This window comes from Spermophilus citellus (genome assembly GCF_964194105.1).
Source record: "Spermophilus citellus genome assembly, chromosome: 1".
NCBI classification, from domain to species: Eukaryota; Metazoa; Chordata; class Mammalia; order Rodentia; family Sciuridae; genus Spermophilus; species Spermophilus citellus.
The window spans coordinates 168,349,192-168,376,028 of record NC_138182.1 but is presented as its reverse complement, the minus strand read 5'-3'; the positions used below and the strand labels follow the sequence as shown (position 1 = coordinate 168,376,028).

The following is a 26,837-nucleotide window of genomic DNA, read 5'->3' as shown; positions in this document are numbered from 1 at the left end:
AGATTATGAAGGTACTTATAATGGTATTTGAAAAATTATTTATGCAATAGTATTTTTGCCTATAAGCAAACAAATAAATCCAAGTGGTCAAACAAGGACCAACCTGGACTTTGAGTAAGATTTTTCATACATCCCTGTATAGCAAAAATGGGTGGAACTGAGACCTGATGGTTAGTTAATGAGAATGTTCCTTCCTTCCTTCCTTCCTTCCTTCCTTCCTTCCTTCCTTCCTTCCTTCCTTCCTTCCCTCCCTCCCTCCCTCCTTCCTTCTTTGTTTTTTTACACACATGTGGACATTCCTTAGCAAGAATTTATCCCTTTTTAACATTTCATATTAATAAGACTAGAGTATTAAATGATTTTTTTTTCAGAAAATTAAAAGAGCCCAAATTAATTTACCAATTATTTTATACTAAAATCAACAGACCTACAAATCTTACTCCTGTAGATTGTGAAAGTTTTTTTCAAGGTGAATTTCATATGAAATTTCTTTCTAACTGATACAAAAAAACAGAAATAACAGGAAATAACTATTTTAAAAACCAGAAAAGAGATATGACAAATAAAAGTTTTATTATTTTAATATATAAAGGAAAATTTAATAAATAAACCTGCATTTGAAAATGCCAAATTTGTATTTGAAATTTAAAGTTCTTAAGGAGGAAAGGCAGAAGAAAAAAGTTTAATTTAGGATAAAGGGTATGGACCAGAGAAAGAATTTAATGATCAGAGCAGGAAACAAAGTGTGGTAGGCAGATAAATACCAGGCAAGATACTAGGAGGTCTGAGAAGAAGCCATTTACCTTGTATATTTTCAGAAGTTTAAAAGAGCCAAAACTGAATTGGATCCTGAACTTGTTAAACGAAATTAGGGGCCATGGTAGTAAAGATTATGAATTATTCTCTGTTGCTATTTGTCCTATTGCACAAGTCCTATTTTGAAATTACATCAAATACTTGGAAGAGATCCAACGTGAAGTCCATGCCATGCCTAGTAATAATAACTTTAGTTCTTAAAAACTGAAATTCTTTTAACAAAGAAGGCAAGTATTTTATTTCAATGAGGCACTGACAAACTACTTCTACTTCTAAAGCAGGGGCTGTCAAACTAAAACATTTTTTTAAATATTTTTTTTTTAGTTATATTTGGACACAGCACCCTTATTTTATTTATTAATGTTATTTGGTGCTGAGGATCAAACCCAGTGCCTTGCACGTGCTAAGTGAGCACTCTACCACTGAGCCAGAATCTGAGCCCAAATTACAACATATTTTTGTAAAGATTTTTTTTTTTGTGGAGAGGGAAGATAGTCATACTCATTTGTTTACATACTTTATAGGGCTGCTTTTGTGCTGCAAGGGCATATAACATTTGGGGGACACCAACAGGTCCCTTTAGTGAAAAAATGTTGAGTGACTTTTGTTTAAATTTACAAATAAATTTTCTTTATTATAAGTATTAATTTCATAAAGGACAGAATCCTTGCTTGGTTTGGGAGATTTCATTTTTATTTATTTATTTATTTTTGTTGGGAGGGGGGAAAAACCTGAATTAGAAAGAAGAAAATACTAAGTAACTGAAAAAAAAAATTCCAATTAAATAAGTAACTAAAAAAAAAAAAAAAAAAATTCCAATTAAGAAGACAAAGTGGAATCTTGGCTACCAGGACCTTTTGTTGTATCATGATGTGAACCACTATTTAGTGGAAACTGCTTTGGGGAAGCATAATGAATGCTATTAATAATTATTTAATATTTAACAAAATAACTACTTTTCTAACTTTTAATATTGGCTTCATTCAAACAATTTTAGCAGCTGGGTTCAGAGGCACACACCTGTAATTCCAGTTACTTGGAAGGCTGATGCAGGAAGATCACAAGTTTTAGGTCAACTGGAGCAACTTATGAAACCTTGTATTAAAATAAACTAATAAAAGTGTTGGGGATGTAGTTCAGTGATAGACTACTTGCTTAGCAAGCATGAGGTTTAATCTCAAGTACCAACAAATTATAGGGGAGCGGGGAGAGAAAGACATAATTTATCAATCATGGTGTAGATTTTGGCAATAATTTATTCTTAAAGCAATGAAGCCCATCAAATTCTCAATTGTGTGGACTTTGAACACATAAATATGCAAGCCCACAAATATACATAAGTACATGTATAAGTTGAATGTAGATGGTAGAAAAGAAGTGTACTAAAACTCATAAAGAAATAATTTTGCTGAACTTCTCAAATGTGTGTGTAGGGCTTAGATTTTGAAAATCATTAACAATTTTTTTTTTTTTTACTTATTCAATGCCAGTATAGGATGAATCAGGCTTTCCAGAACTATATATTAATTCATAAATCTATACCCTATAATTTTCATAATTTGAAAGTCAAGGTTATCATTTATGGGTCAATAAATGACAAAAACAAAAAAGTCAGAAAGCATTATGAAGATTCTTTTCAAATTGAGAAAGTTTGCTGTTTCAAATTTTAAATAAATGTAATATATAAAATTTTAACATTAGAGATGAAAGGGAATATAATTATTTAAAATATTTAACGTTTCATGGTACTATAAACACTTAGAAATCCAAAACCCTAATGGCAAGAATTATAATATGCAAGTCATAAAAGCAGCCTCATTTAGAAATTTTTTCCAGTCATTTCAAGCCACAGCCTGATTTCTCATGATTAGCATTGAGTTTTTTTTTATTTTTACACATTTATAAATGTTAAAGGTTAAGTGATATAAAATATCCAAAATGGAGAATTTGAAAGCAGAACAAATAGCTGTTAACAGTTTTGTAAAATGCTAATCATTATTTTAAATCAAAAATATGGCTTGATTAAAGGAAAATTCTCAGTTTTCCAAAAATGCCAAACAAAATGAAACTGTTCCACTCTACACCAACCCCTCTAAAACAACACAAAGCAAGCTGAATCATAGAAGCCTATTTCTAAAGCTAATATCTTGCCTGCAAGACTGGGAGGGCTATGAGAACTGATGGCTGAAAGAGCTTTGGAAAAGCCCACACATTCCATGGAGAATACCACTACCTGGTGGGGACTAGGCACAGCAAAGTGCCTTCCTGCCAAAGAAAGAAGAGAGAATCTGTATTTGGGATAGAACAAAAACCAGTGTTACAGTATATTTCAAAACAAATCAAGTTTCAATAGTAAAAGACTTAATAAAATTGCATTTGATAACTCTAATCACTGGTGCAGGAATATCTTAAAGAGTGAAAATAAGACCAGAGATTTTAATTCACTTTTCCTCATAAAATTTTTTGCTCAAGCTTTAAGAAATGGTATTTAATAAGAGTTTTCTGTGAGTAAATTAAAATGTAATTACGTTTGACAAAGTAACCATTTTGATAAATAAATAAAACTTCAGACTTAAAAAAACAAAGAAAAAAGACTAAAAACTCACCACGTAAAGCTTTTGAGTGCACCTGTTCTTTGCTGGGAACATGTGCACCTCCACCAAATACAGCAGACCACATTTTTCCATTTAGGGGATGGGCCACAATCCGAAATAGTTCATTACTAGAATGTGTTGCCAGGCCATGAATGAAGAGGCTAAGATATACTGCTGTGAGAATCTCACAGAGCAAGATTGTAAGTCCCGACTGGGCTTCCTCACCAGAAGAATTCAAAAGTCTAATTAGACATGTTATTCCTAAGAACAAACAACAAACATAGCTGCCATTGATGATAAATTTTTAAGTTAAAAATTAACTGTATTTGTTCTAATTCTTGAAAAATTATACCAAATCAGGATTCAATATTTTCTTCACTAGATTCTTAACCAGTAAAAGTTAGTTAATAAATAAATGTTGGGCTATTCTACTTAAACACTGAAAATCTGCAGTCTGACTCAAATATCAGAAATAAAAATTCAATGGCATAAATTTTGATATTATGAGAAGAGCAAAATTTTTTAAAAAATATAACAAAAGACTTGAGTTATTTCAGTATAATGATCAAGGAAATACTAATGTTAAGTAACTGCAGAATTCGTCATAAGTGGTGAATGATCAACTGTTGTCAATTCTAGCAAAATTTAACAATGATCATCATATGGCAAAAACAACCCAAATTTGATTTAAAAAGACTCAGAAAGAACTCATTCATATACAAATTATTTATACCTGGCCATTGAGATGGTGATGTATTGGGAGTTATTGCTTCATCTAAGCTTCCTGTTCTCAAGGAATGTCGATGAGGAAGCAGTACTGTCTGATACACCATTCCAGTAAACTGGTTTGTTTGAAATGAACTAAAAAAGAAAACAACATTTAAATCTATGATGAATTATATATGTAATGTTTCCTAGTTTTAGATCTAGTTTCTAAGTTACCTTATATACAACTAATATTTATTTATTATACTGCTGTAACACAAAAGTAGTGTACTCTTTGGGTTAGTGTTATATTAAAGGAAAGTACTGGGCTGTATTGAGGGAGACGTAACTAAGTGGCAGAGTGCTTGCCTTGTATGTGTGAGATCCTATTCAATTCCCAGCACTGCAAAAACAAAGAAACAAAAAACAGAAAGATATTCCTAAATAAAATATCCTTTAAAGTGTAAATATACATTTTCTTTTTTTAATATACATTTTCTAAATCATTTGACAGTTTTAAAGTCTATTTATTAATAAAAAACATAAAACATATAAAAATGAAAAGATTAGTTCATGGTGGAGCACCAGGAGCAAATCTAACTAGAGAACTTTAAAACAAGCTTTTCGGACTGAAAATAAAGTGAATTTAGGTTCAATTTCATATTTAATGATTAGCCTAACCTATATTAGGCACTGAAACCAAGTACCAGGCATATAATGAAAAAATAGTTTCTGTCCTCATGAAACTTACATTTTGGTGGGGGAAACAGACACTAATTTTGTTATATTGTTCTTAAAGATGAAACTATGCATACAGCATTATGGAGGCAAAAGAAGGAAGTATGTCATACATTTGAGGATTTAGATTAAGCTTCTTCAATATGACATTTTAACCTAAGACTAAGTGAACAGATAAATGAACAAAATAATTTACAATCTGAGAATATGAAATAATTGTGACAGAAAGTGGCCCCCAAAATTTGTAAAAATATCAGAAACTGGTAATTTAGATATTCCTATGTCATACATTAAATAAATATATTAGTTAAATATAGCAAGTTATTGGCTAGAATCTGTTCAAATTTACAAATTTCACTGGTCATAATATTCTGATGCATTTGTAAATAGTTCTCTGGCTTTACTTTCCACTTTCAAGATGACAGTGGGACAACAACAATCCCCCATTGCCTTGCAATAGTCCCCTAAAAACAAAGGATGATTAAAAATATGGTGATGAAGGACTGAGGTTGTAGCTCAGCAGTAGAAGCACTCGCTTATTAGCACATGTGAGGCCCTGAGTTCGATCCTTAACACAACATAAAAATAAAAAAATAAATAAAAGTATTGTGCCCAACTACAAATGAAAAATAAATGTTTAAAAAAATATGCTGATGAAAACAAAACCATATTCAATATCAAGAAATGAACTTTTAGAGGATCAGGGTCAAAGAAATCCAGCTGAAGTCATCTTGGGAACATATAACCAGAGTAGTTAAGTGGGGTCACATATGTAGGATTCATAGTCATAAATGAACAGATAACTAAAACCAAATCAAGGAAGGCTGTGATAGAATGTGAGATATAAACTCACAAAAAAAACTTCACTTGCAGAAGCCTACTTATCAGAACATTAAGAAAAGTATATTATACTCAAAGAAGTTTTAAAAACAATTATGTAATTAGAAGCAATTATTAAAATCAGTAAGAAACTGAAAGGGAACACATATATGGCAGAACAGGAAACTCCTGATTCTCCTTCTACCCTTGGAAACACAAAATAAGCACCTATCAATCAATCAATTCTCCCTAAGAAAAAGTCAGAAATCAGTGGAGAGACTTCCAACCACTGGACAACTCAAAAAATCTCCATATCAAACATGTGGTGAAAGCCAAGGCACACTCAGGTATGAACCTTACTCTGGGGAACTGCACCATAAAATTGGGAAAGGAATGTCCAACACCAAGTATTCTCCTATGGAGAAGAGAGTCTAGACTTCACATATAATACTATAATCCTAAGAATCTCCATGATTTCTTACTTCATCAACTATGGGAGCAGGAGAAGACTAGATAAACAAGATCTTTCTAGAACCCAGAAAAATAAGTAGGGTATTATTCAGGTACAGAAGCCAAAACTAGGACTTCACCCTCCTGGGAGCAGTACAGAGAAGAGGTTTCTCCCTCTCCATCTTTCAAAAAAATGTACAAAACACCCCTGCAGCACTTATTGAATTCTGGCTTTTCCCCCCCTTTTTAAAAAAACACAGTATTGGGGATTGGACCCAGGGGATTATACCATTGAGCATATGTATATACAGCCCTTTTTATTTTTTATTTTGAGACAGGGTCTAAGTTGCCCAGGCTAGCTTGAAACTTGTAATACTTCTATCTAAAACACTAGAATTACAGGCAGGTGCCACTACATCTGGCTGCTTTCTGCTTTTAATTGACTTGCACTGAGGAGTGGAAGAAAAAGTCAATTATTAACCCACTGACAGTCTAGAAGAAGACTGTATACATAAAATGCCCCAACTCTCACAATATCCACCTAAGGAACCACATTCTAAATCTCTCCAGTTCTGGAAGGAGAAGGGAATAAAATACACATCTCTATAGACTATAGGAAAGGTGGTATTTTTTTTTATATGGGCATGTAAACACCTTCATGCCCCTGGTACAGTGCAGAAAAGGAGCTTAAAACAAGGTAACATCATGTTTCTTTTCCAAAGGAAATTTGGTACACACATTGAAAATCCCAATTTTAAAAACTATGAACAAAAGGACACCATCCTAAACTTGGTAGCTCTGGGACTAGAAGAGTCTATACATACACTAGTATTCCTTGATTGCAGAACAAGGAGCTTTTTTTTTTTTTTAATAAAGAGAGAGAATTTTTTTAATATTTATTTTTTAGTTTTCGGCGGACACAACATCTTTATATATGGTGCTGAGGATTGACCCCAGGCCGCATGCATGCTAGGCAAGCAAGCTACATCTTGAGCCACATCCCTAGCCCAAGGAGCTGGTTCTTAAGGAGAGTCTAAGCACTTCCTAGGGCTGCACACCCTAGGAACAGAGCAGAATAAGGGCAGGAAAGTGAGGCTCTAATTTTCTCTCTGAAAGAGGCATATAGCACATAATTGCTGTGGTTAGTTACTTTATGGCCTAGTATCTAGCTAACTTTGTATGGGATACTAATAAGGCAAACAAAGTAGGCTTTTGGAAGCTGGGACCAAAGCTTAGCCATTACAGAAGACCTTTCCCAGAAATAAATGCAGGCCTACTTGCTTTTTGAAATGAGTGTGGTCATTCACCAAGTACCACAACATCCACATTGCCCACCTAAGGAATTGTCTCTTTAACAACCTAGACGTGAAGTCAAGAGGAATTGGCAATCCTGAGTGACTCAAGACCACAGAAAAACAACAAGGTAGTCACATAATGGGCATACTTTTAGCAGTTATACGTCCAGGATGAGAAGGTTCAGGCCTAATAGTAACTACAGGCAACTGCCACAGATCTTCTCCTATCTTTTAAAAAATACATATATATTTTTAGTTGTAGATGGACATGATACCTTTATTTTGTTTCTTTATTTTTATGTTGTGCTGAGGATCAAACACAGTACTTCATATGTGCTAGACAAGTGCTCTATTGCTGAACCCCAGCCCCAGCTCCTCTACCCATATTTTATATATATATACATATATATATATATATATATATATATATATATATACATATATATATATATATATATATATATATATATATACATATATATATATATATATATATACCAGCTATTTAACTCAGAGGAATTCAACAAGTTAGCCACATCTCCAGCCCTATTCCGTATTTTATTTAGAGACAGGATCTCACTGAATTGCTTAGCGCCCTGCTTTTGCTGAGGCTGACTTATAACTCCTGATCTCCTGCCTCCACCTCCGAAGCCGCTGGGATTACAGGCATATGCCAACATGCCTGGCCCTTCTCCCCATCTTAATGCAAAGAAAGAGACAGACATATAACCATACTCAGCTTCACTGTGAAGACAGAAAGCACTGTAACAAAACACCAAACCTTTCTACACTAGTTAAAAACTCTGGCTGTGATTATATCACGTTCAGAATATCAACAAGACATGGCATGTCCTCAGCACCAGGATGCTTCCAAAAACAGAAAGAGTGGTCTGGACAGACACAACAACTTGAGAGGCATCTTAAAATCTCTGGCCAATCGGATTGGTAAAAACCTCTCCTGTATGAGGCCGGTACACCAAGATGATGCTGCAATATGAAATGCATAGAAAGCAAGATAGAGATTCAAGGAAAATTAAAAAAAAAAAAAAGAGCTAATATATTCCAAACAAAACAACTAAATAAACTCTCAGCAACCAACCTAAATAAATTTTTTATTTATGCAACAGAGAATCAAAAACAAATAATTCAAAATAAATTTTAAAAATTATACTATAAAGACATTCAGAGCTCAAGAAAGCAATGCAAGAAGAACCTGAAAACAAATACAAAATATTAAAAAGAACCAAAGAGAAATCACTGATATGAAAAATATTATACCTGAGCTGAAAAATTAAATACAAGGATTCTACATGAGGCTAGATCAAGCAGAAGGAAGGATTGGTGACCTTGAAAACAAATTACTAAAAATTATCCAATCGGGGCAGCAAAAAAGGGTTAGGGGGAGACAAAAATAGCTTAAGAAACTTCTGGGGGTCCTGTGTAGACGGAAGGTGGGGCGGCGCAGAACGCAGAGGCTTTGCTTGGGATCACCAGAATGAGCTCTGAATACAGTACAAGGTCACCCCAGAACCCCCCACCTCACCAAACACCCTACGCAGGAAACAGACGGAATTCATCTTGGAAAACCTTACTTGCCATCTATCAGTGGGTGTGGCTACCAGCGCGGTTCTGCAGCTGATCAGAGATATTTTGGAACTACACAAGAGCAATATAAATATATAGGGGAAAAAACATTAACACAACAGTCACACAGAGCTGGAAAGAAATGTGAGCAGTATGAAAAGACAAGAAAAGAAAGGAACACAAATGATGCACGACAATTCAACATTAGAGAAGGTAACATTTGCAGCAGAAGGAAATTCAGATAAAGATTTGAGGATATACATGTTTCAGATGATCTGGAGTCTCAAGGAAGACTTTATACAGCAAATGCAGACAATGAAAGATTACTTTGACAACGAATTACATAAACAAATCCGAGAAGCAAAAAGCAAAAGATCAACTCCACAGGGAGATAGAGGTTATAACAAAAACAAACAAACAAACAAACAAACAGAAATCCTGGAAATGAAGAAAATAATAAACCAAATTAAAAACTCAAATGAGAGTATCACCAGCAGAGTAGAACATTTAGAAGATAGAACATTAGAGAACAAAGACAAAGTATATCATCTTGAAAAGAGTGTAGACAGCACAGTGAGACTGATAAGAAACCATGAGCAGAATATCCAAGAAATATGAGATAGCATAAAGAGACCAAATTTAAGAGTTATTGGGATACAAGAAGGTATAGAGGTCCAAACCAAAGGAATGAGCAATCTGTTCAATGAAATAATACTAGAAAACTTCCCAGACATGAAGAATGAAACAGAAATCCAAATCCTAGAAGCCTACAGGAAGCCTAATACGCAAAATCACAAGAGATCCACACCAAGAAGATGCCCAACATATAGAACAAAGAGAGAATTTTAAAAGCCACAAGAGAAAGGAAGCAGATTACATTTAGAGGTAACCATATAGGTTAATGGCTGATCTTTCAACACAGACTCTGAAAGCTAGAAGATCTTGGAACAACATATTTCAAATGCTGAAAGATAATGGGTTTCAACCAAGAATTTTGTATCCAGCAAAATTAAGCTTCAGGTTTGAAGATGAAATAAAAACCTTCCACGATAAACAAAAATTAAAAGAATTTGCAGCTAGAAAACCGGCGTTTCAAAACATCCTTGGCAAAACAATACATGAAGAGGAAATGAAAAATAACAATGAGGGGCTGGGGATGTGGCTCAAGCAGTAGCGTGCTCGCCTGGCATGTGTGCGGCCTAGGTTTGATCCTCAGCACCACATACAAACAAAGATGTTGTGTCCGTCGAAAACTAAAAAAAAATAAATATTAAAATTCTCTCTCTCTTAAAAAAAAAAAGAGACCCTGATATCTTTGATGTTAGTCCAATACTAAGTCCCTAGGAATGGGAGCTAGTGGTCTCTTTAAAAAAAAAAAAAAGAAAAATAACAATGAAGACCAACAGTGGGAGGTAGTACAGTAAAGGAAAAATTAATCAAAGAGGAAAAACAAATCAAGTTAAATAACAAAAACAAACAAATATGGCTGTAAATAAAAACCATATCTCAATAGTAACCCTAAATGTTAATGACTTAAACTCACCAATCAAAAGACATAGGTTAGCAGACTGGATTAAAAAAAGATCCAACAACATGCTGCCTACAGGAGACATCTGATAGGAAAAGACATACTCAGATTGAAGGTGAAAGGTTGGGAAAAATCATACCACTCACATGGACCTCAGAAGCAAGCAGGGGTGTCCATACTTATATCAAGTAAAATAGACTTCAAGGCAAAGTTAATCAAAAAGGATAAAGAAGGACACTACATACTACTCAAGGGAACCATACACCAACAAGACATAACAATCATTAATATATATGCCCCAAACAATATATTTGGTGCAGCTATGTTCATCAAACAAACCCTTCTCAAGTTCAAGAGACAAATAGACAACAACACAATAATCATGGTTGATTTTAACTCACCTCTCTCACCACTGGACAGATCTTCCAAACAAAAGTTGAATAAAGAAACTATAGAACTTAATAACACAAGTAATAAGTTAGACTTAATTGACATATATAGAATATATCAACCAACATCAAGCAGATACACTTTTTTCTCAGCAGCACATGGATCCTTCTCAAAAATAGACCATGTATTATGTCACAGGACAACTCTTAGCAAATACAAAGGAGTAGAGATACTACCATGCATTTTATCTAATCATAATGAAATGAAATTGGAAATCAACGATAAAATAAGGAAGAAAAATTCCTACATCACATGGAGAATGAACAATATGCTACTAAATGTACAATGGGTTACAGAAGACATCAAGGAGGAAATTAAAAAAATCTTAGAGGCAAATGAAAACTCAGACAACATATCAAAATCTCTGGGAAACTATGAAAGCAAGAGGAAAATTCATTGCATGGAGTTCATTCCTTAAAAGAATAAAAAGCCAACAAATAAATGACCTCACACTACATCTCAAAGCCCTAGAAAAGCTTCTACAGCAAATGCAGTAGAAGGCAAGAAATAATTAAAATCAGAGCTGAAATCAATGAAATCAAAACAAAAGAAACAAGTGAAAAAATTGACAAAACTAAAAGTTGGTTCTTTAAAAAAATAAACAAGATTGACAGACGCTTAGCCATGCTAATGAAGAGAAGATGAGAGAGAACCCAAATTATTAGCATACGGGATGAAAAAGGCAATATAACAACAGACAGTACAGAAATATAGAAGATTATTTTGAAACGTTACAAGTCTAATAAAATAGAAGATAGTGAAGGCATCGATAAATTCCTTAAGTCATATGATCTGCTCAGATTGAATCACGAAGATATATACAACTTAAACAGACCAATATCAAGCAAGGAAAAGGAAGAAGCCATCAAAAGATTACCAACCAAGAAAAGCCCAGGACTAGACGGATATACAGCAGAGTTTTATAACACCTTTGATGAAGAACTAATTCCAATACTCTACAATCTATTTCAGGAAATAGAAAAAGAGGGAGTTCTGGCCAGAACAATTAGACAGATGAAAGAAATTGAAGGAATAATTATAGGAAAAGAAGAACTTAAACTGGCACTATTTGTTGATGATATGATTCTATACCCAGAAGACCTAAAAAACTCTACCAAGAAACTTCTAGAACTAGTAAATGAAGTTAGCAAAGTGGCAGGATATAAAATCAACACCCGTTAATCAAAAGCATTTCTGTATATCAGTAACAAATCCTCTGAAAAGGAAAAGAGGAAAACTACCCCATTCACAATATACTCAAAATAAAATAAAATACTTGGGAATCAACCTAACAAAAGAGGTGAAAGATCTTTATAATGAAAATTATAGAACCCTAAAGAGAGAAATAGAAGAAGACCTTAGAAGATGGAAAGATCTACCTTGCTCATGGATAGGCAGAATTAATATTATTAAAATGACCATACTACCAAAAGCACTATACAGGTTCAATACAATTCCAATCAAAATCCCAATGACATTCCTCACAGAAATAGAAAAAGCAATCATGAAATTCATCTGGAAAAATAAGAGACCAAGAATAGGTGGGCTGGGGATGTGGCTCAAGCGGTAGCGCGCTCGCCTGGCATGCGTGCGGCCCGGGTTCGATCCTCGGCACCACATACAAACAAAGATGTTGTGTCCGCCGAAAACTAAAAAATAAAAATATTAAAAAAAAAAAAAAAAGAATAGGTAAAGCAATTCTAAGCAGGAAGAATGAAACAGGTGGCATTGTTATTACCAGACCTTAAACTACACTACAGAGCAATAGTAACAAAAACATCATGGTACTGGCACCAAAACAGGCTAGTAGACCAATGGTACAGAATAGAGGACAGAGTCTAACCCACACAATTACAACTACCTTATTTTAGAAAAAGGTGCCAAAACCATGCACTGGAGAAAGGATAGCATCTTCAACAAATGGTGCTGGCAAAACTGGAAATCCATATGCAACAAAATGAAATTGAATCCCCATCTCTCACCATGCACAAAAGTTAACTCAAAATGGATCAAGGATCTAGGGATTAAACCAGAGAATCTGTATCTAATAGAAGAAAAAGTAGGCCCTAATCTCCATCACGTGGGGCTAGGCTGCAACTTCTTTAATAAGACACCTATAGCACAAGAATTAAAACCAAGAATCAACAAATGGGATGGATTCAAACTAAAAAGGTTTTTCTCGGCAAAAGAAATAATATGTAAGGTGAATAGAGAGCCTACATCCTGGGAACTAATTTTTACCCCTTAAACATCAGATAGAGCTCTAATCTCTAGGGTATATAAAGAGCTGAACAAGATAAGCACCAAAAAAATCCAATCAATAAATGGGCCAAGGACCAGAACAGACACTTCTCAGAAGAGGATATACAATCAATCAACAAATATATGAAAAAATGCTCATCATCTCTAGCAATCAGAGAAATGCAAATTAAAACTACTCTAAGATACCATCTCACTCCAATAAGAGTGGCAGCCATTGTGAAGACAAACAACAACAAGTGCCGGCGAGGATGCGGGGGAAAAAGGTACACTCATACACTGCTGGTGGGACTGCAAATTGGTGCAGCCAATATGGAAATCAGTATGGAGATTCCTTGGAAAACTGGGAATGGAACCACCATGTGACCCAGCTATGCCTCTTCTCGGACTATACCCAAAGGACCTAAAAACAGCATATTACAGGGACACAGCCACATCAATGTTTATAGCAGCACAATTCACAACAGCTAAACTGTGGAGCCAACCTAAATGTCCTTCAGTGGATGAGTGGATACCAAAAAAAAAAAAAGTGGCATTTATACAAAATGGTATATTACTCAGCAATAAAAAACAATAAGATCATGGCATTTGCAGGGAAATGGATGGCATTAGAGCAGATTATGCTAAGCGAAGTTAGCCAATCCCAAAAAAACAAATGCCAAATGTCTTCTATGATATAAGGGGGGTGACTCAAAATGGGGTTGGGAGGGAGAGCAAGGGAGGAAGATTACCCCTGGATAGGGAATAGGAGTGGGAGAGAAAGAGAGGGAGAAGGGGAATAGCATTATACAAAATACATGTATGAAGATGTGAATTTGGTGTCAACATACCTTATATATAATCAGAGATGATAAATTATTGTATAATGATGTATTTAGAATTGTAATGCAAAAAATTAATAAATAAATAAAGATTTCTGTTCTGCAAAAAAAAAAAAAAAAAGAAAAAAGAAACTTCTGGGATACTATCCAGTATACTATGAACATTCCAGAAGGAGAAGGAGAAGGAAAGAGACAGGAACCATTTTCAAAGAAATAATGGCAGAATATTTTCCATGTCTGGGGAAAGAAATAGAGAGCCAAGTCTAGGAACCGAAAAAGATGAATCCAAAGAGATGTATACCTCAATCTATCATAATCAAATTATCAAAAAATTAAAGACAAATAAATTATTGGAAGAAACAAGGGAAAAATGAATCATCATGTAGAAGGGAAGCCCTGTAAGACTACTAGTGGAATTCTTAGTAGAAATTTTGCAAGCTAGAAGGAAGTGGAATGATAAATATTTAAAATTCTGAAAGAAAAAGGCTTCTGGACAAGAATATTACAGACAGCAATCCTGTTTCAATAAAAAGATAAGACCCAAACCAATAAAATCAGAGATGAAAAAGACTGATACCAAAAATATACAAAAGAGGTTCATGAACAACTACGTCAATAAATTAGAAAATATAGAAGACATGGATAAATTCCTGGATATATACAACCAACCATGACTGAACCGTGAAGAAACAGAAAACTGAAAAGATCAATAATGAGTCAAAAGATTAAATCAATAATAAAAAGGCTCCTAAGAAAGAACTAGATAGCTTCACTGCTGAATTCTACCAAACTTTTAAAGAAGAACTAATACTAAGTTCTTCTCAAAACTATTTCAGAAAACTGAAGGGAATATGTACATACTCATTCTTAAAGCCAGTATTACTCTTGACACTAAAAACGAGAGAGAGAGAGAGAAAAAGAGAGAGAGAGAGAGAAAGAAAACGCAGACTAATATCACTGATGAACACAAATAGAGAGAGAGAGAGAGAGAGAGAGAGAAAGCGCAGACTAATATCACTGATGAACACAAATACAAAATATCCTTATCAACATACTAGCAAACTGAATCCAATATCACATCAGAAGGACTAGACACGCGACCAAGTGGGATTTACCCCAGGGATGCAAGGACAGTTCAATATATGCAAATCAATAAACATGATAAATCACATTAATAGAATCAAGGATTAAAACACACATGATCATCTCAACATATGCAGAAAATGCATTTGATAAACTTAAACATCCCTTCATGATAAAAATTCAAGATTTGGAACAAGAATGTCAATTTTTTCCTTTTAAAAAAACTTTTTAAAATTTGTTTTAATTAGTTATACATGACAGTAGAATGCATTTATGCACTTCGATATATCATACATAGATGGGGTATAATTTTTCATTTTTCTGATTGAACATGTTGTAGAATCACATAGGTCATTCAGTCATATATATACATAAAGTAATATGTCTGTCTCATTCTACTCTCCTTCCTATCCCCATATCCCTTCTCCTCCCCTCTCTTCACTCTTCCTCCACCTCATCTAAAGTAACTCTATTCTTCCCTAGTGCCCTGCCTCCCATTGTAAATTAGCATCTGCATATCAAAGAAAAAATCTGGTTGTTTGGGACTGCTTATTTCACTTAGCATGATATTCTCCAACTCCATCCATTTACTGGCAAATGCCATAATTTAATTCTTCTTTAAAGCTAAGTAATATTCCATTGAAAAAACATACTAGCAAACTGAATCCAATATCACACACACACACACCCCACATTTTCTTTATCCATTCATCTACTGAAGGACACCTAAGTTGGTTCCACAGTCTAGCTATTGTGAACTGAGCTGCTATAAACATTGATGTGGCTGCATCACTTTAGTATGCTGACTTTAAGTAAAAAGAATGTCAATTTTTGCCACGTTTATTCAATATAGTACTGGAGTCCTAACCAAAGCAATTAAGTAAGAGGAAAAAATAAACACATCTTGGGCTGGGGTTGTAGTCAGTGGTAGAGCGCTTGCCCCATACACATGAGGCCCTGGGTTCTATCCTCAGTACCACATAAAAACAAATAAATAAAAATAAAGATATGGTGTCCATCTACAACTGAAAAAATGTAAAAAAAAAAAAAAAGAAAAAGAAACAAACAAAGCACATCTTAATTGGAAAGGAAGAATTTAAAAAATTCCTATTTGCATATATTATCATAACTATTGAAAGGCCCAAAGACTCCACCAAAAAACTGTTACAACTGATAAAATCCATAAAGTAGAAGAACATATAATCAACATATAAAAATCAGTAGTATTTCTACATGCCAAGAGTGAACTGAAAAAGAAAACAAATAGTTTAAAATGGCAACAAAAGAAAAAATTACATAGAAATAAACTTTATCAGAGAGGTAAAAGATCTCTTTCATGAGAACTGTAAAGCACTTATGAAATATGATGAAAACACACAAAAAGTGAAAAGATACTCCTGTTTGTGCATTGGAAGAAATGTTAAAATGTCCATAATAATCAAAGTGATCTAGAGATTCAATACAATTCATATCAAAATACCAAAATGATATTCACCACAGACACCAAAAACAGACTATTTGTATGGAATCATAAGAAACTTCAAGTAACCAAAGCAAATTTAAGCAAAAAGAACAAAACCAGGGGCTGGAATTATGGCTCAGTGGTAAAGTGCTCACCTAGCATGTGTGACACTGGGTTCAATTATTAGCATCACACATAAATAAATTAAATAAATCACACATAGACAACTGAAAAAAAAAACAAAGATATTACAATACTTAACTTCAAAATATACTGTAGCCAAGTAAGGTGATAGGCACTTATAGTACTGAAAACTAATTTGGAAGCTGAGATGGGAGAAATGTTGAACTAGAAAAGTGCTAGGGGGTGGATGGATATAATCAATACATGCTGAATATATGTATGAAAATATCACAGTGAATCCTGTTATTCTGTACAATAATGTCTTAACTAATTATGAACTAGGAGTATGGCTCAGTGGTAGAGCATCAGCTTAGCACACACAAGGCCCTGGGTTCAATATATAGCACAGAAAACACAAACACATACACATACCCCAAAGCTATAATAACCAAAACAGCATGATAGAGGCATAAAATCTGACAAATAGACTAAAGGAAAAAACAGAGAATACAGGCAAAGGCACCAAGTTCATATGCTGGGTAAAGGAGAGTCTCTAATAAATGGTAATGGAAAAACTAAATATATACATGCAGAAGAATGAAACTAGACCCCATCCCGTCCCCATCTCTCGTAATATACAAATCCCAACTTAAAATGGACTAAAAGCTTAAATGTAAAAATATACTACTATGAAACACTACAAGATAATGGGGAAATGCCTCAGGGTATTAGTCTGTGCAAAGACTTTTGGATAAGATCTCAAAAGTACAGGCAGGAAAAGCAAAAATAGACAAACGTGATTATATCAAACTAAAAAGCTTTTGCACAGCAAAGAATACAATCAATAAGGTAAAGACAAAACCTGAAGAATGGAAGAAAATATTTGTAAACTGTCCTCCTCACAAAGGACTAATATCCAGAATATGAGGAACTCAGCAAAAAATCAAATAATCCTATTACAAAATCAGAAATGATCTCAATAGATATTTCTCAAAAAAAAAAGACAGATGCCCAACAAATATATGTTTGAAAATGCTTAATAATGATCACCAGGGAAATACAAATCAAAACCACAATAAGATATTATATCACCCCCATTAGAATGACTTACTATCCAAAAGACAAAAAATGACAAATGCTGGTGACAATGTGGATAAAGAACTCTATTCATACACTGTAGTTGTGAATGTAAATTTGTACAGTCATTATGAAAAAAAGTATTGTGGTTCCTCAAAAAACTAAAAATTATAACTACTATATAATCCAGCAATCCTATATATAGTGGGTACATATCCAAAAGAAAGGAAAAGAAATCAGTACATTGAAGAAAGATCTGCACTCTGATGTTTACTGCAGCACTAATCACAATTGCTAAGATGAAATCAAACAAGGTGTTCATCAACGGATGAATGGATTAAGAAAATGTGGTATACACACTTAATGTAATACATAAAAGGAAGAAAATCCTGCCATTTTGGCAACATGAATGAACCTTGAGGACTTTATGTCAAATGAAATAAGGCAGATACACAGAAAGGCAAATATTACTACAATGTTCTCTCTCATATGTGGAAGCTAAAAGAGTTCATTTTGTAGAAGCAAAGAGTGGAACAGTGGTTACCAGAGGCTAGAAAAAGATAAGGGGAAGTACAGAGAAAGGCTGTTTAGTAGGTACAAAATTTCAGTTAGGTAGAGGAATAAGTTCTAGTGCTCTTTAGCACAGGGTGACTATAGCCAATAATTAATTATATGTTTCAAAATAGGGACAAACTGTCTTGTAGCTTTGAATTTTCTCACCAAAAAGAAATGATAAATGTTTTAAGTCATAGATATGCCATGTGCTGATTTGATTACTATACACAGTATATATAATATCAAAATATCACACATTACTGCACAAATATGTACAATTAGTATGCACAAATTAAAAAAAAAAAACTTTTTTTGAAACAGTGAGGGGGAAAGGAGACCTGTGGAACAGAGAAAGGGGACCAGGGGAGAGAGGAGGAAAGAGAAATGGGAGGTACTGGGGAGTGAAATGATACAGTTATATTGTTATATTATGTGCATGTATGAATATATAATCACCAACCCTATTAGGTAAAATTATAATGCACCAACAAAATAAAAATTTTAAAAATTCTATGAGATCTTATGAATGAAAAAACAGAACTTCTAAAATGTAAGGTTTGACTAGTTAAAAGAGGACATTGCTGAAAAATGAATCAGTGTCTGGAAAATTAAGCTAAGATTTGCCCTAAACACACACACACACAGAGAGACAAAAAAAAAGAACATATAAAAAGTTAAAAGAAAAATAAGATGAACCCACAAGTTCTACTGTATAAAGAAAATAGAAGAGGGGTGAGACAATACCAAAAAAAAAAAAAAAGTATTTTTAGAATACTAGAAAAATCCTAAACATCAATTCTCATGTGCAATTTTTATTAATTACAAGTTAGTCCCTCCTTTTTTCTATGTTCCTTTGGTGTTTTACTATCAAATTGTAGTATTTATCTTTTAAGTAATAAGTCATAATACGAATGACTTCTCAGTTTACATATTTGTCTTTGACTAAACTGACCTTAAAAATGCACTTATCTGGGTTGGGGCTGTGGCTCAGTGGTAGAGCACTTGCCTAGCATGTGTGAGGCACTGGGTTCAATTCTCAGCACCACATATAAACAAATAAACTCCATTGACAACTAAAAAAATATTTTGAAAAAATGGTCTTTTTCATTTTTAAATTCTCAGCATCTATCACAACGTCTAGCATAAGGCAGTGATAATTAATAGGTTAACAAGTTATATTGATAAGCATTCACTTGAGATTTATTTGCCATAAAGACAAGCTAACTATTCACAATGAAAGAAAATATATTAAATGCTTTTTGTATTATTTAAATCGCCACATGTAACTCTAAAGTAATAATGTATCAAATATGAAACCTCATTGGTTACTGCAACAATTCTTACATTTCACAAAAAGATATTTACCTGTAGTTATGACTACAACAAAGGCACTGATAAATACAAGCAGAAAGTGAGGCTGCTAAGGTGTGCATTACATATACCTGGAAAAAAAAAAGAAAATCACTTTAAGTATTAATATTTTTAAGTATAATCCTTTTCAAGACCTAATATAATTAGCATTTTCAAAAAGGTGAAAAAGGTTTTGCCTCTTTAAACTATATTTTTTATAATACGTATTTCCAACTAAAGAAGTCTCACTACAAAAAATTTGCAGAAAAGAGCAGAATTTATAAAACAAAGCAATTCAAAGGCAGTAGAGTCAAACATTTGTTTTGAGGAAGAGAAGACTCTAAACATGGCATGACGGGAAGTATAACAATAGAATCAAAGATGAAGGAATAGTTAGGTAAGAAAGTAGACTAGAATATTAAGATTCTCTGATTATTATTTTTAAGTAGGTAAAAATGGGGAGCGAATAAAAACCTAATTGTTATTTTCTATTTCAACTATCAATAAGACCTGTGAAATAAATTAAAAATGTCACATTAAATGAAGATGTAAGACCAAATACAGGAGGCTGCAAAATGATCATAATGTTTTGTAGCTTCTCCAGTACAATGCTGGATTCTTATTTCTTGATTCATTGAATCTGGGCTATGACTTCCTTTGACCAAGAAGACTCACTAGAAGTAAGATGCAAGTTCTGAATCTATGTCTCAAAAGGCCCTGCAAATTCTACTCTTACTGCTTTTAAACCGCTACAACTCTCATGTGAAAAAACCTAGGTAGGTTGAGCCATAAGGTACACAGACATTTGGTCAAACATTATTCTGGGTTTGTCTGTGTGCTTCCAGATGAGATAAATATCTGTATCAGTAGTCTGATTAAAGCATAGTGCTCTCCATAATATGGGTAGGGATCATCCTATCAACTAGAAGACCTGAAAAAAAAAAAAAAACCTAAATAAGAGGGAACTCCTCTTGCCTACTGCATTAAACTCAAAACTGAAATATCAGCTCTTCTTGTGTCTTGAACCCATTTGCTTTCAGACTGGCAATTACACTACAGATTTTCCTGGTTCTCAGATCTTCAAACTGGGACTCTCTTCTGTCTGTCTCTCTTTCTTTCCTCTCCCCTACATAAACTATTGTGATTCTGTTTCCCTGGAGAACCTGGAGTAATGCACTAGGCTTGCCTGAAGGAAGCTGAGACACAGAAAACTCAGATTCCTGTGTCAGCCCTGCCAACCACAAAAATGTCAATGTGGCCACTTCAGGTCATCCATAGTTGTCAACTCACCAGCTGCCTAGATGAATGAACAGTCCATAGATCAGCCTATCTGGGCCAAACCAGAATAACTGACAAGCCAACACATAGAACCATGAGAAAAAATAAATAAGAACTTTTTAAAGCCATTAATGTTTCAAAGTCATTCTTACGCAGCAAAAGTTACTTAAGGTAGCAAAAGATAATGTAGTGGTACATAGCTATGCTATAATTAAACTGTATACATGTGTGCATGATATTGGGGATCAAGCCCAAGTGTGCTCTACCAGTGAGCCAAATCCCCAGTCCTTTATATTTTCTATTTTGAGACACAGTCTCACTAAGTTGCCAAGGGTGGCCTTGAACTTGCAATCTTCCTACCTCAGTCAGCCTCCTTAGCTGCTAAGAGTAAAGTTTGGCTAAAATGAACACAGTCTGACGGAACTTAAATTCCAAAACATGTAATAAGCACTACAGGCATTTATACTACAAAGCAGTAAAGGAAGAGAGGTGACAAAAATCAAATTATCAGAATTAAATTATTAAAAAGGGTCCATTATCAGGCAAGGAGAAAAATCAGATTTTTTTGGGGGGGGGTGTGTGTAAGTATGTGTGTGTATGTGCGCGCGCTCGCCGGGGATTGAACCCAGGGCTTTGTGCATGCAAGGCAAGCACTCTACCAACTGAGCTATATTCCCAGCCAAGGAGAAAATCAAATTGGTGTGACATTATAACCTTGGAGGTGGGCAAAAACCACATGATAGACTATGAGGTTAAAAAAAAAATCCAAGGAATATGCAGAGATAATCAAAATCAGCTATTCCAAAGGATTTCATATTTCAAGAGTAAATATGAAACATGAAGTGTGATATCCACAATGAATAAAGTGGAATAATGATGGATAAGAGGATACGATAGTTATGCATTAGAATCACTGGAGGAATGTCTTAAAAATATACATATTCATGGGATTTTTCACAGACTGATTTAATGAGTTTGGAGTAAACGTAAGAACTCAAACTTTTAACAAGCACTGCAGGTCATTCAGCTAACCTAGAGGAATGACGGGGCAAGACACTTCACCCCATTGTCCTTAAAAAATGTAATCCTTTAAAATTAACAAAGAAAAACCTTACTTTCCATTAGTACTTTTATACCAAAATATTAAGTTTTTATCCTTCAAAAACAATCAGTATTTTGGCTAAATGTACTTAAAGAATTACATATCTACATGTGTACCTAATGCTCTCATCATAATGAAACTAACTAAAACTAAATAACTAGCATTTTGATTTTTTAAAAATATATTTAAAAGAAACTGAATAAACTGAATATACTATTGGGTACAAGTAACATAATAAGTCTGATCTGCACCAGAAGTTTTCTTTCATAAGAATCAATATAAACTTGGTAACAAAACAACTGCTATATCTAGTGTGATGTTCAAATTTTCTTTTTTAAAAAAGGATTAACATTTATCTTTCACTTTTAACATCACATATAGGTGAACTAAAAGTTTAAAATCAACCATACTTACTTTATTGCTTTGGCTGTCAGGATGAGGCGGTGAATCAAAGTTTATTATGGCATGTAGAATATCATGTGTCAGATTACTAAGGTGCAATAATGGATTGGCAACTACTGTTTTGGCACTGGCTGTACAAGCAAAGAGGAGAGGCACTGAGGTTTGCTCTGACAGAGGGCTAGGAAATAGTGGTTCTGATGTTTCCTTAAAAACAAAGAAGAAAAAAATGATAAAACTATTAAAAAACTATTTCTAGTTTTAATTCATTATTTAGGTAATTCAGGAAATTCTTTGAAAAACTTCAAACAACTGAAAATTAAAATAATAACAGAATTTACAGAGTTAGAACTTGAGATGATGAGGTGCTAAGCAACTCAGACTCTGTCTCTAAATAAAATACAAAATAGAGTTGGGGATGGGGCTCAGTGGTCGAGTACTCCGAGTTCAATCCTTGGTACCAAAAAAAAAAAAAAAAAAAAAAAAGAAAAAAAAAAGAGAAATGATGTCCCTTTGTAATAAAGAGGAGCTCATCACCTTACGAGATAGTCATGTAAAGACTGTTGAGTGTGAATTAAGCAAGTCATGAATAGAGAATTGTCATCAATAGAGAATTGTCCTCCAATTGCAATATATTCATAGCTCTAAAATTCAAAATTTGATGGGCTACAAAAAAAGGAGCATTCCTTAAAGCAAGTATAATTAAGAAAAGCAACAGTTTTAGTATTCAAAACTAGAAAATACAACAAAAAAACTGTTTCAGAGGTGTCTATTTTTGACTGATTAGAAGTTACATACCTGTTGGGATTCTTGCAAAAGCAAAATCAGTTCCATTCTCACAGATGCAAGACCCCCACCGTGGGAGCCATGAAGTATGCAGTAACTAAGAAACATTCTCAACAGTGACTGGTATTTCAAAAGCCACTGTCTTTTTTCCTGAAAATTCTCTCTCAGTTGTTTCACTTTTATTTGATGATGCAAATCATCAGAATCCTCATTTAATCCAAATTCATCTCCATTGTTGTCAAATGCACTCTGTAGTTCTTTTGCATCAGAGCAAAAGTCACAAGTCCTCTGAAGAGCTATCACCTCTTTTTCAAGCCAGTGGTATAGCTGGTAACGCAATTTTCCACCATCTATTTCATAGCCAGTAGATAAAGTACGAAGTTCTACTGTGAGAATTTTTAAACATGCTCTAAATTTTAATTGAACAGCAATTATATCTTCTGATGGATTTAACACATCATTTTCATCTAGTGTGCTGAAAGATTCTGTGTAATTACTTAGTTCATCTAATTTTTTATCTATTTTTCTCTGTAGAGGTCTTAGTTCTTTCAATGAAATAGGAAGATCCTCATTTTCTTCATCATTTTCACTATCCCATTTTAACTCTAAAGAGTCATCTTGAAACATGACACTTGGTTGGCTCCAATCAAAAGAGAGAGTGGAGTTTGATTGTTTCTCTGAGGAACCCTCAGAAGAAGATTCAAAACCATTCATCAGTGATTGTGACCAATCAACAGCTGAAGACTTATCTTCCTTTGTATTCAATTTTAATGGAGAAGAATCTTTACTAGTATCAAGAAAACTAGATGCTCTACAAAGAGGTTTTGTTTTCTTGATGACTTTGGGCATCTTTGATAATACTTCCAAAGCCAACATAGGACAGCCAGCATTTAGATGAGCACTAGCAGTAGTGAAAAATAATCTTCTTTCACTTAAATTAATTGTTCCTGCCAGTTCACTTTTTCCTGTTAAACCCATGTGTGTGGAAAACGTATCAGATGATCCAAAATGACGTCTCAGCAAAAGAGGATGTGTTCTCAGATAATTGTAGAAATTAAAAACTGCAGGATTACAGGCTGACATCATTACTTGATCTGAAAGTAAATTCATTTCATGAATCAAGAAAAGTTCTTTAAGATGTCAATGGGGTTATTTATATCATTGTCCCTTTTCTTTACCATGGAACCTTTACCTGACCTTTAGACCAATTTTTATTAATAGACCGCACAAATCCATGGCACTGAATAAACAAGAACACAAATGTAATAAAAATGTTCTAAAAACAGTAGAAAAACAAAAGTTATGCTGATTTCCCACTAAAACAAACCTCTTCAGGTAACATTTAGTTTTTTTTCTCCTGTTGCCCTGGACACACCTCCTCAGTCTGCTTTGCTAGTCCTGCTCATCTTCTCTACCTTTCAATGATGAGCACCTTAGGGTTCAATTCTTGATCTCTTTTTTATTTTACTCCTTGAGTTGAACTCACATATTCCCATGGCTTTAAATACCTTCTATATGCTGATAATATGCACATCTCTATATCTAGTCCCAACTTCACCCTGAATATCTAAATTCCTATCTAACTTCTAAGGTCTACATTCTATTTCCACTTAGATTTATATAATCTTGCCTCAGAACCTATTTTATTTAACATGCCATATGCAAAAATCACTTTTTTTCCTTGTTTGCAGTATAGGGGATTGAACCCAGAGCTTGTAGATGCCAGGTAAGCACTCTATAAATGAACAACCTCCTCAGATCTTTTGATTTGTTGAGACAGGGTGTCATTAAGGGTCTCACCATGTTGCCCAGGCTAGCCTCAAATTTGTGATCCTAAGCCTAAGCCTCCTGAGCAGCTGGGATTACAAGTGGGCACCAGTGGACCCAGCTGGCACAAATTATTTTTTACCTAGATATTCTCTGTCCAAAGTTCATCTTATTAGAGAAGGCTTCTTGATAGAAAACACTTCCTCATATTGTTTATCTACTGCTCAATCTACTATTCAATCTAAGAAGCCAGAAATTAGCCTTGATTTCTAATTCCTTCACATTTTATATCCAATCCACTCTTGGCTAGCCAAACTTAAAATATCCCAAATCCAAATACTATCACTGCCTCTACCCCAATCACCCTGGCCCACGCCACTATTATCTTTTGTGTTTTCTTCCAGAAGAATACAGGGTTAACTGGTTTTAAAAGCATCAAAATATATATACATACCTATGTGTTTGTGTGTATAATTTATACAATAATAAATGTAGGAACAAGAAAATGACTTATTATTTTTCCCCTTCAATACAAAGAGGCCAGTTTGAAAATCTTTAGCTCATGATTTATTTATTGTTGTATATTTTGTTTATATTCAAACTGTATCCTCTGTTCACATGTTTATTTTCTAATGATACCTCACAGACTGAACTTAAAGGCATCTCCTGGCATCCATAAACATTAAAGCTTTGAATTAAAAAAAAAAACAAGAAAATTTTTAGCTCAAATGGTGGCTGGGAGACTTGAAGAACTAAGTGTCATGGCTTTATAAGGTGATATTTTCTGATTAAATGATGCCACACAGGAAGTGATGAACTAGAAGCTTTTCTAGTTAGTATTCCAAATGACATGTCACCTATTGTAACAGCTACCAGACACAATTCAATCCTGGAAAAATATTCACAAAGTAAAGCCCATCATTTTATATGAATTTTCATAAAGAATTCCATTTTATACTAGCCTCCAAGAAAGCTTTAGCAAAAAAAATTTCTACAAAAGTCCAAAGTAGAGCTCCAAAGGATACACTTAAAAGGCCCTCTACATTACTTATCTCATGAACAAGATAGTCAACAGCTTAAGACCTTCTAATCACATCACTTAAGTAAACTTTGTTTATGTGAATACATCTTTTACCATAATTCACAAAACACCATAAATTCAACTTATTATAAAACTGGCTTTACATCCAAAAGTATTTATATTCAAATGTTGATAATATATTTGTGTTCAATAAATCCATTTCATAAAAATATAAAATCCAATGTTCTTGGTTTTCAAAGGACATATCTTTCTGAAAAGTAAAACTATACATATAATCCTATGTCCCAAAGTAAATCATAAAGTCATAATGCCCATAAATTTGTTTTCTACTACCCTTCGTGCCCAACAGTGGTCTACACAGTCAGCAAATACTAATAATACTTGTAATTGTTAACCTCTTAAAAGTATGACTTACCATCATCCTCTCTGGTAGGTTGCTTTATTAATGTTTCCAAAGCACCACTATAATCTTCCAAAATCCAATATGCCATACTCCGTAGAAAAGGATCATAATGCATATTTATATGCAAAGAACTGAATTCATTGACGGGAGAATCAATTCCCAAAACCTTTTTACGTAAAATAGATTTATATGTTGCAGATATATCAAATTCAGATTCATAGAGTCTTGCTATTACAAGAGCCAACTGAATATCATTCAGTTTTTCAAGACATACCTTTAAAAAGAGAAATACTATTTATAAATAAGCACGGGCACCTTTCATTTTAGGATAAACTCAACTTTCTAACAACT

At 33.9% G+C, this 26,837-nt stretch overlaps 1 protein-coding gene across 6 annotated transcripts in view; it reads right to left on the bottom strand.

The window, feature by feature from the left end:
• DMXL1 (Dmx like 1) overlaps positions 1 to 26,837 on the bottom strand; it is a 164,179-nt gene that overhangs the window by 62,595 nt on the left and 74,747 nt on the right. For 5 of the 6 annotated variants that reach the window (XR_014019040.1, XR_014019041.1, XM_081268580.1 and 2 more), the window contains exons 23-28: positions 26,499 to 26,760; positions 23,287 to 24,368; positions 22,504 to 22,695; positions 19,725 to 19,801; positions 4,144 to 4,271; positions 3,423 to 3,671 (exon numbers count right to left, since the gene is read on the bottom strand). Coding sequence is in view for 4 of the 6 variants with exons in the window: in XM_081268580.1 (XP_081124706.1) it covers positions 3,423 to 3,671; positions 4,144 to 4,271; positions 19,725 to 19,801; positions 22,504 to 22,695; positions 23,287 to 24,368; positions 26,499 to 26,760 (1,990 nt within the window). In the remaining 2 variants the exon portion in view is untranslated. Of the gene's footprint in view, positions 1 to 2,967; positions 3,082 to 3,422; positions 3,672 to 4,143; positions 4,272 to 19,724; positions 19,802 to 22,503; positions 22,696 to 23,286; positions 24,369 to 26,498; positions 26,761 to 26,837 lie in introns of all 6 variants that reach the window. The other variant, XM_081268583.1, reaches the window with a different exon arrangement.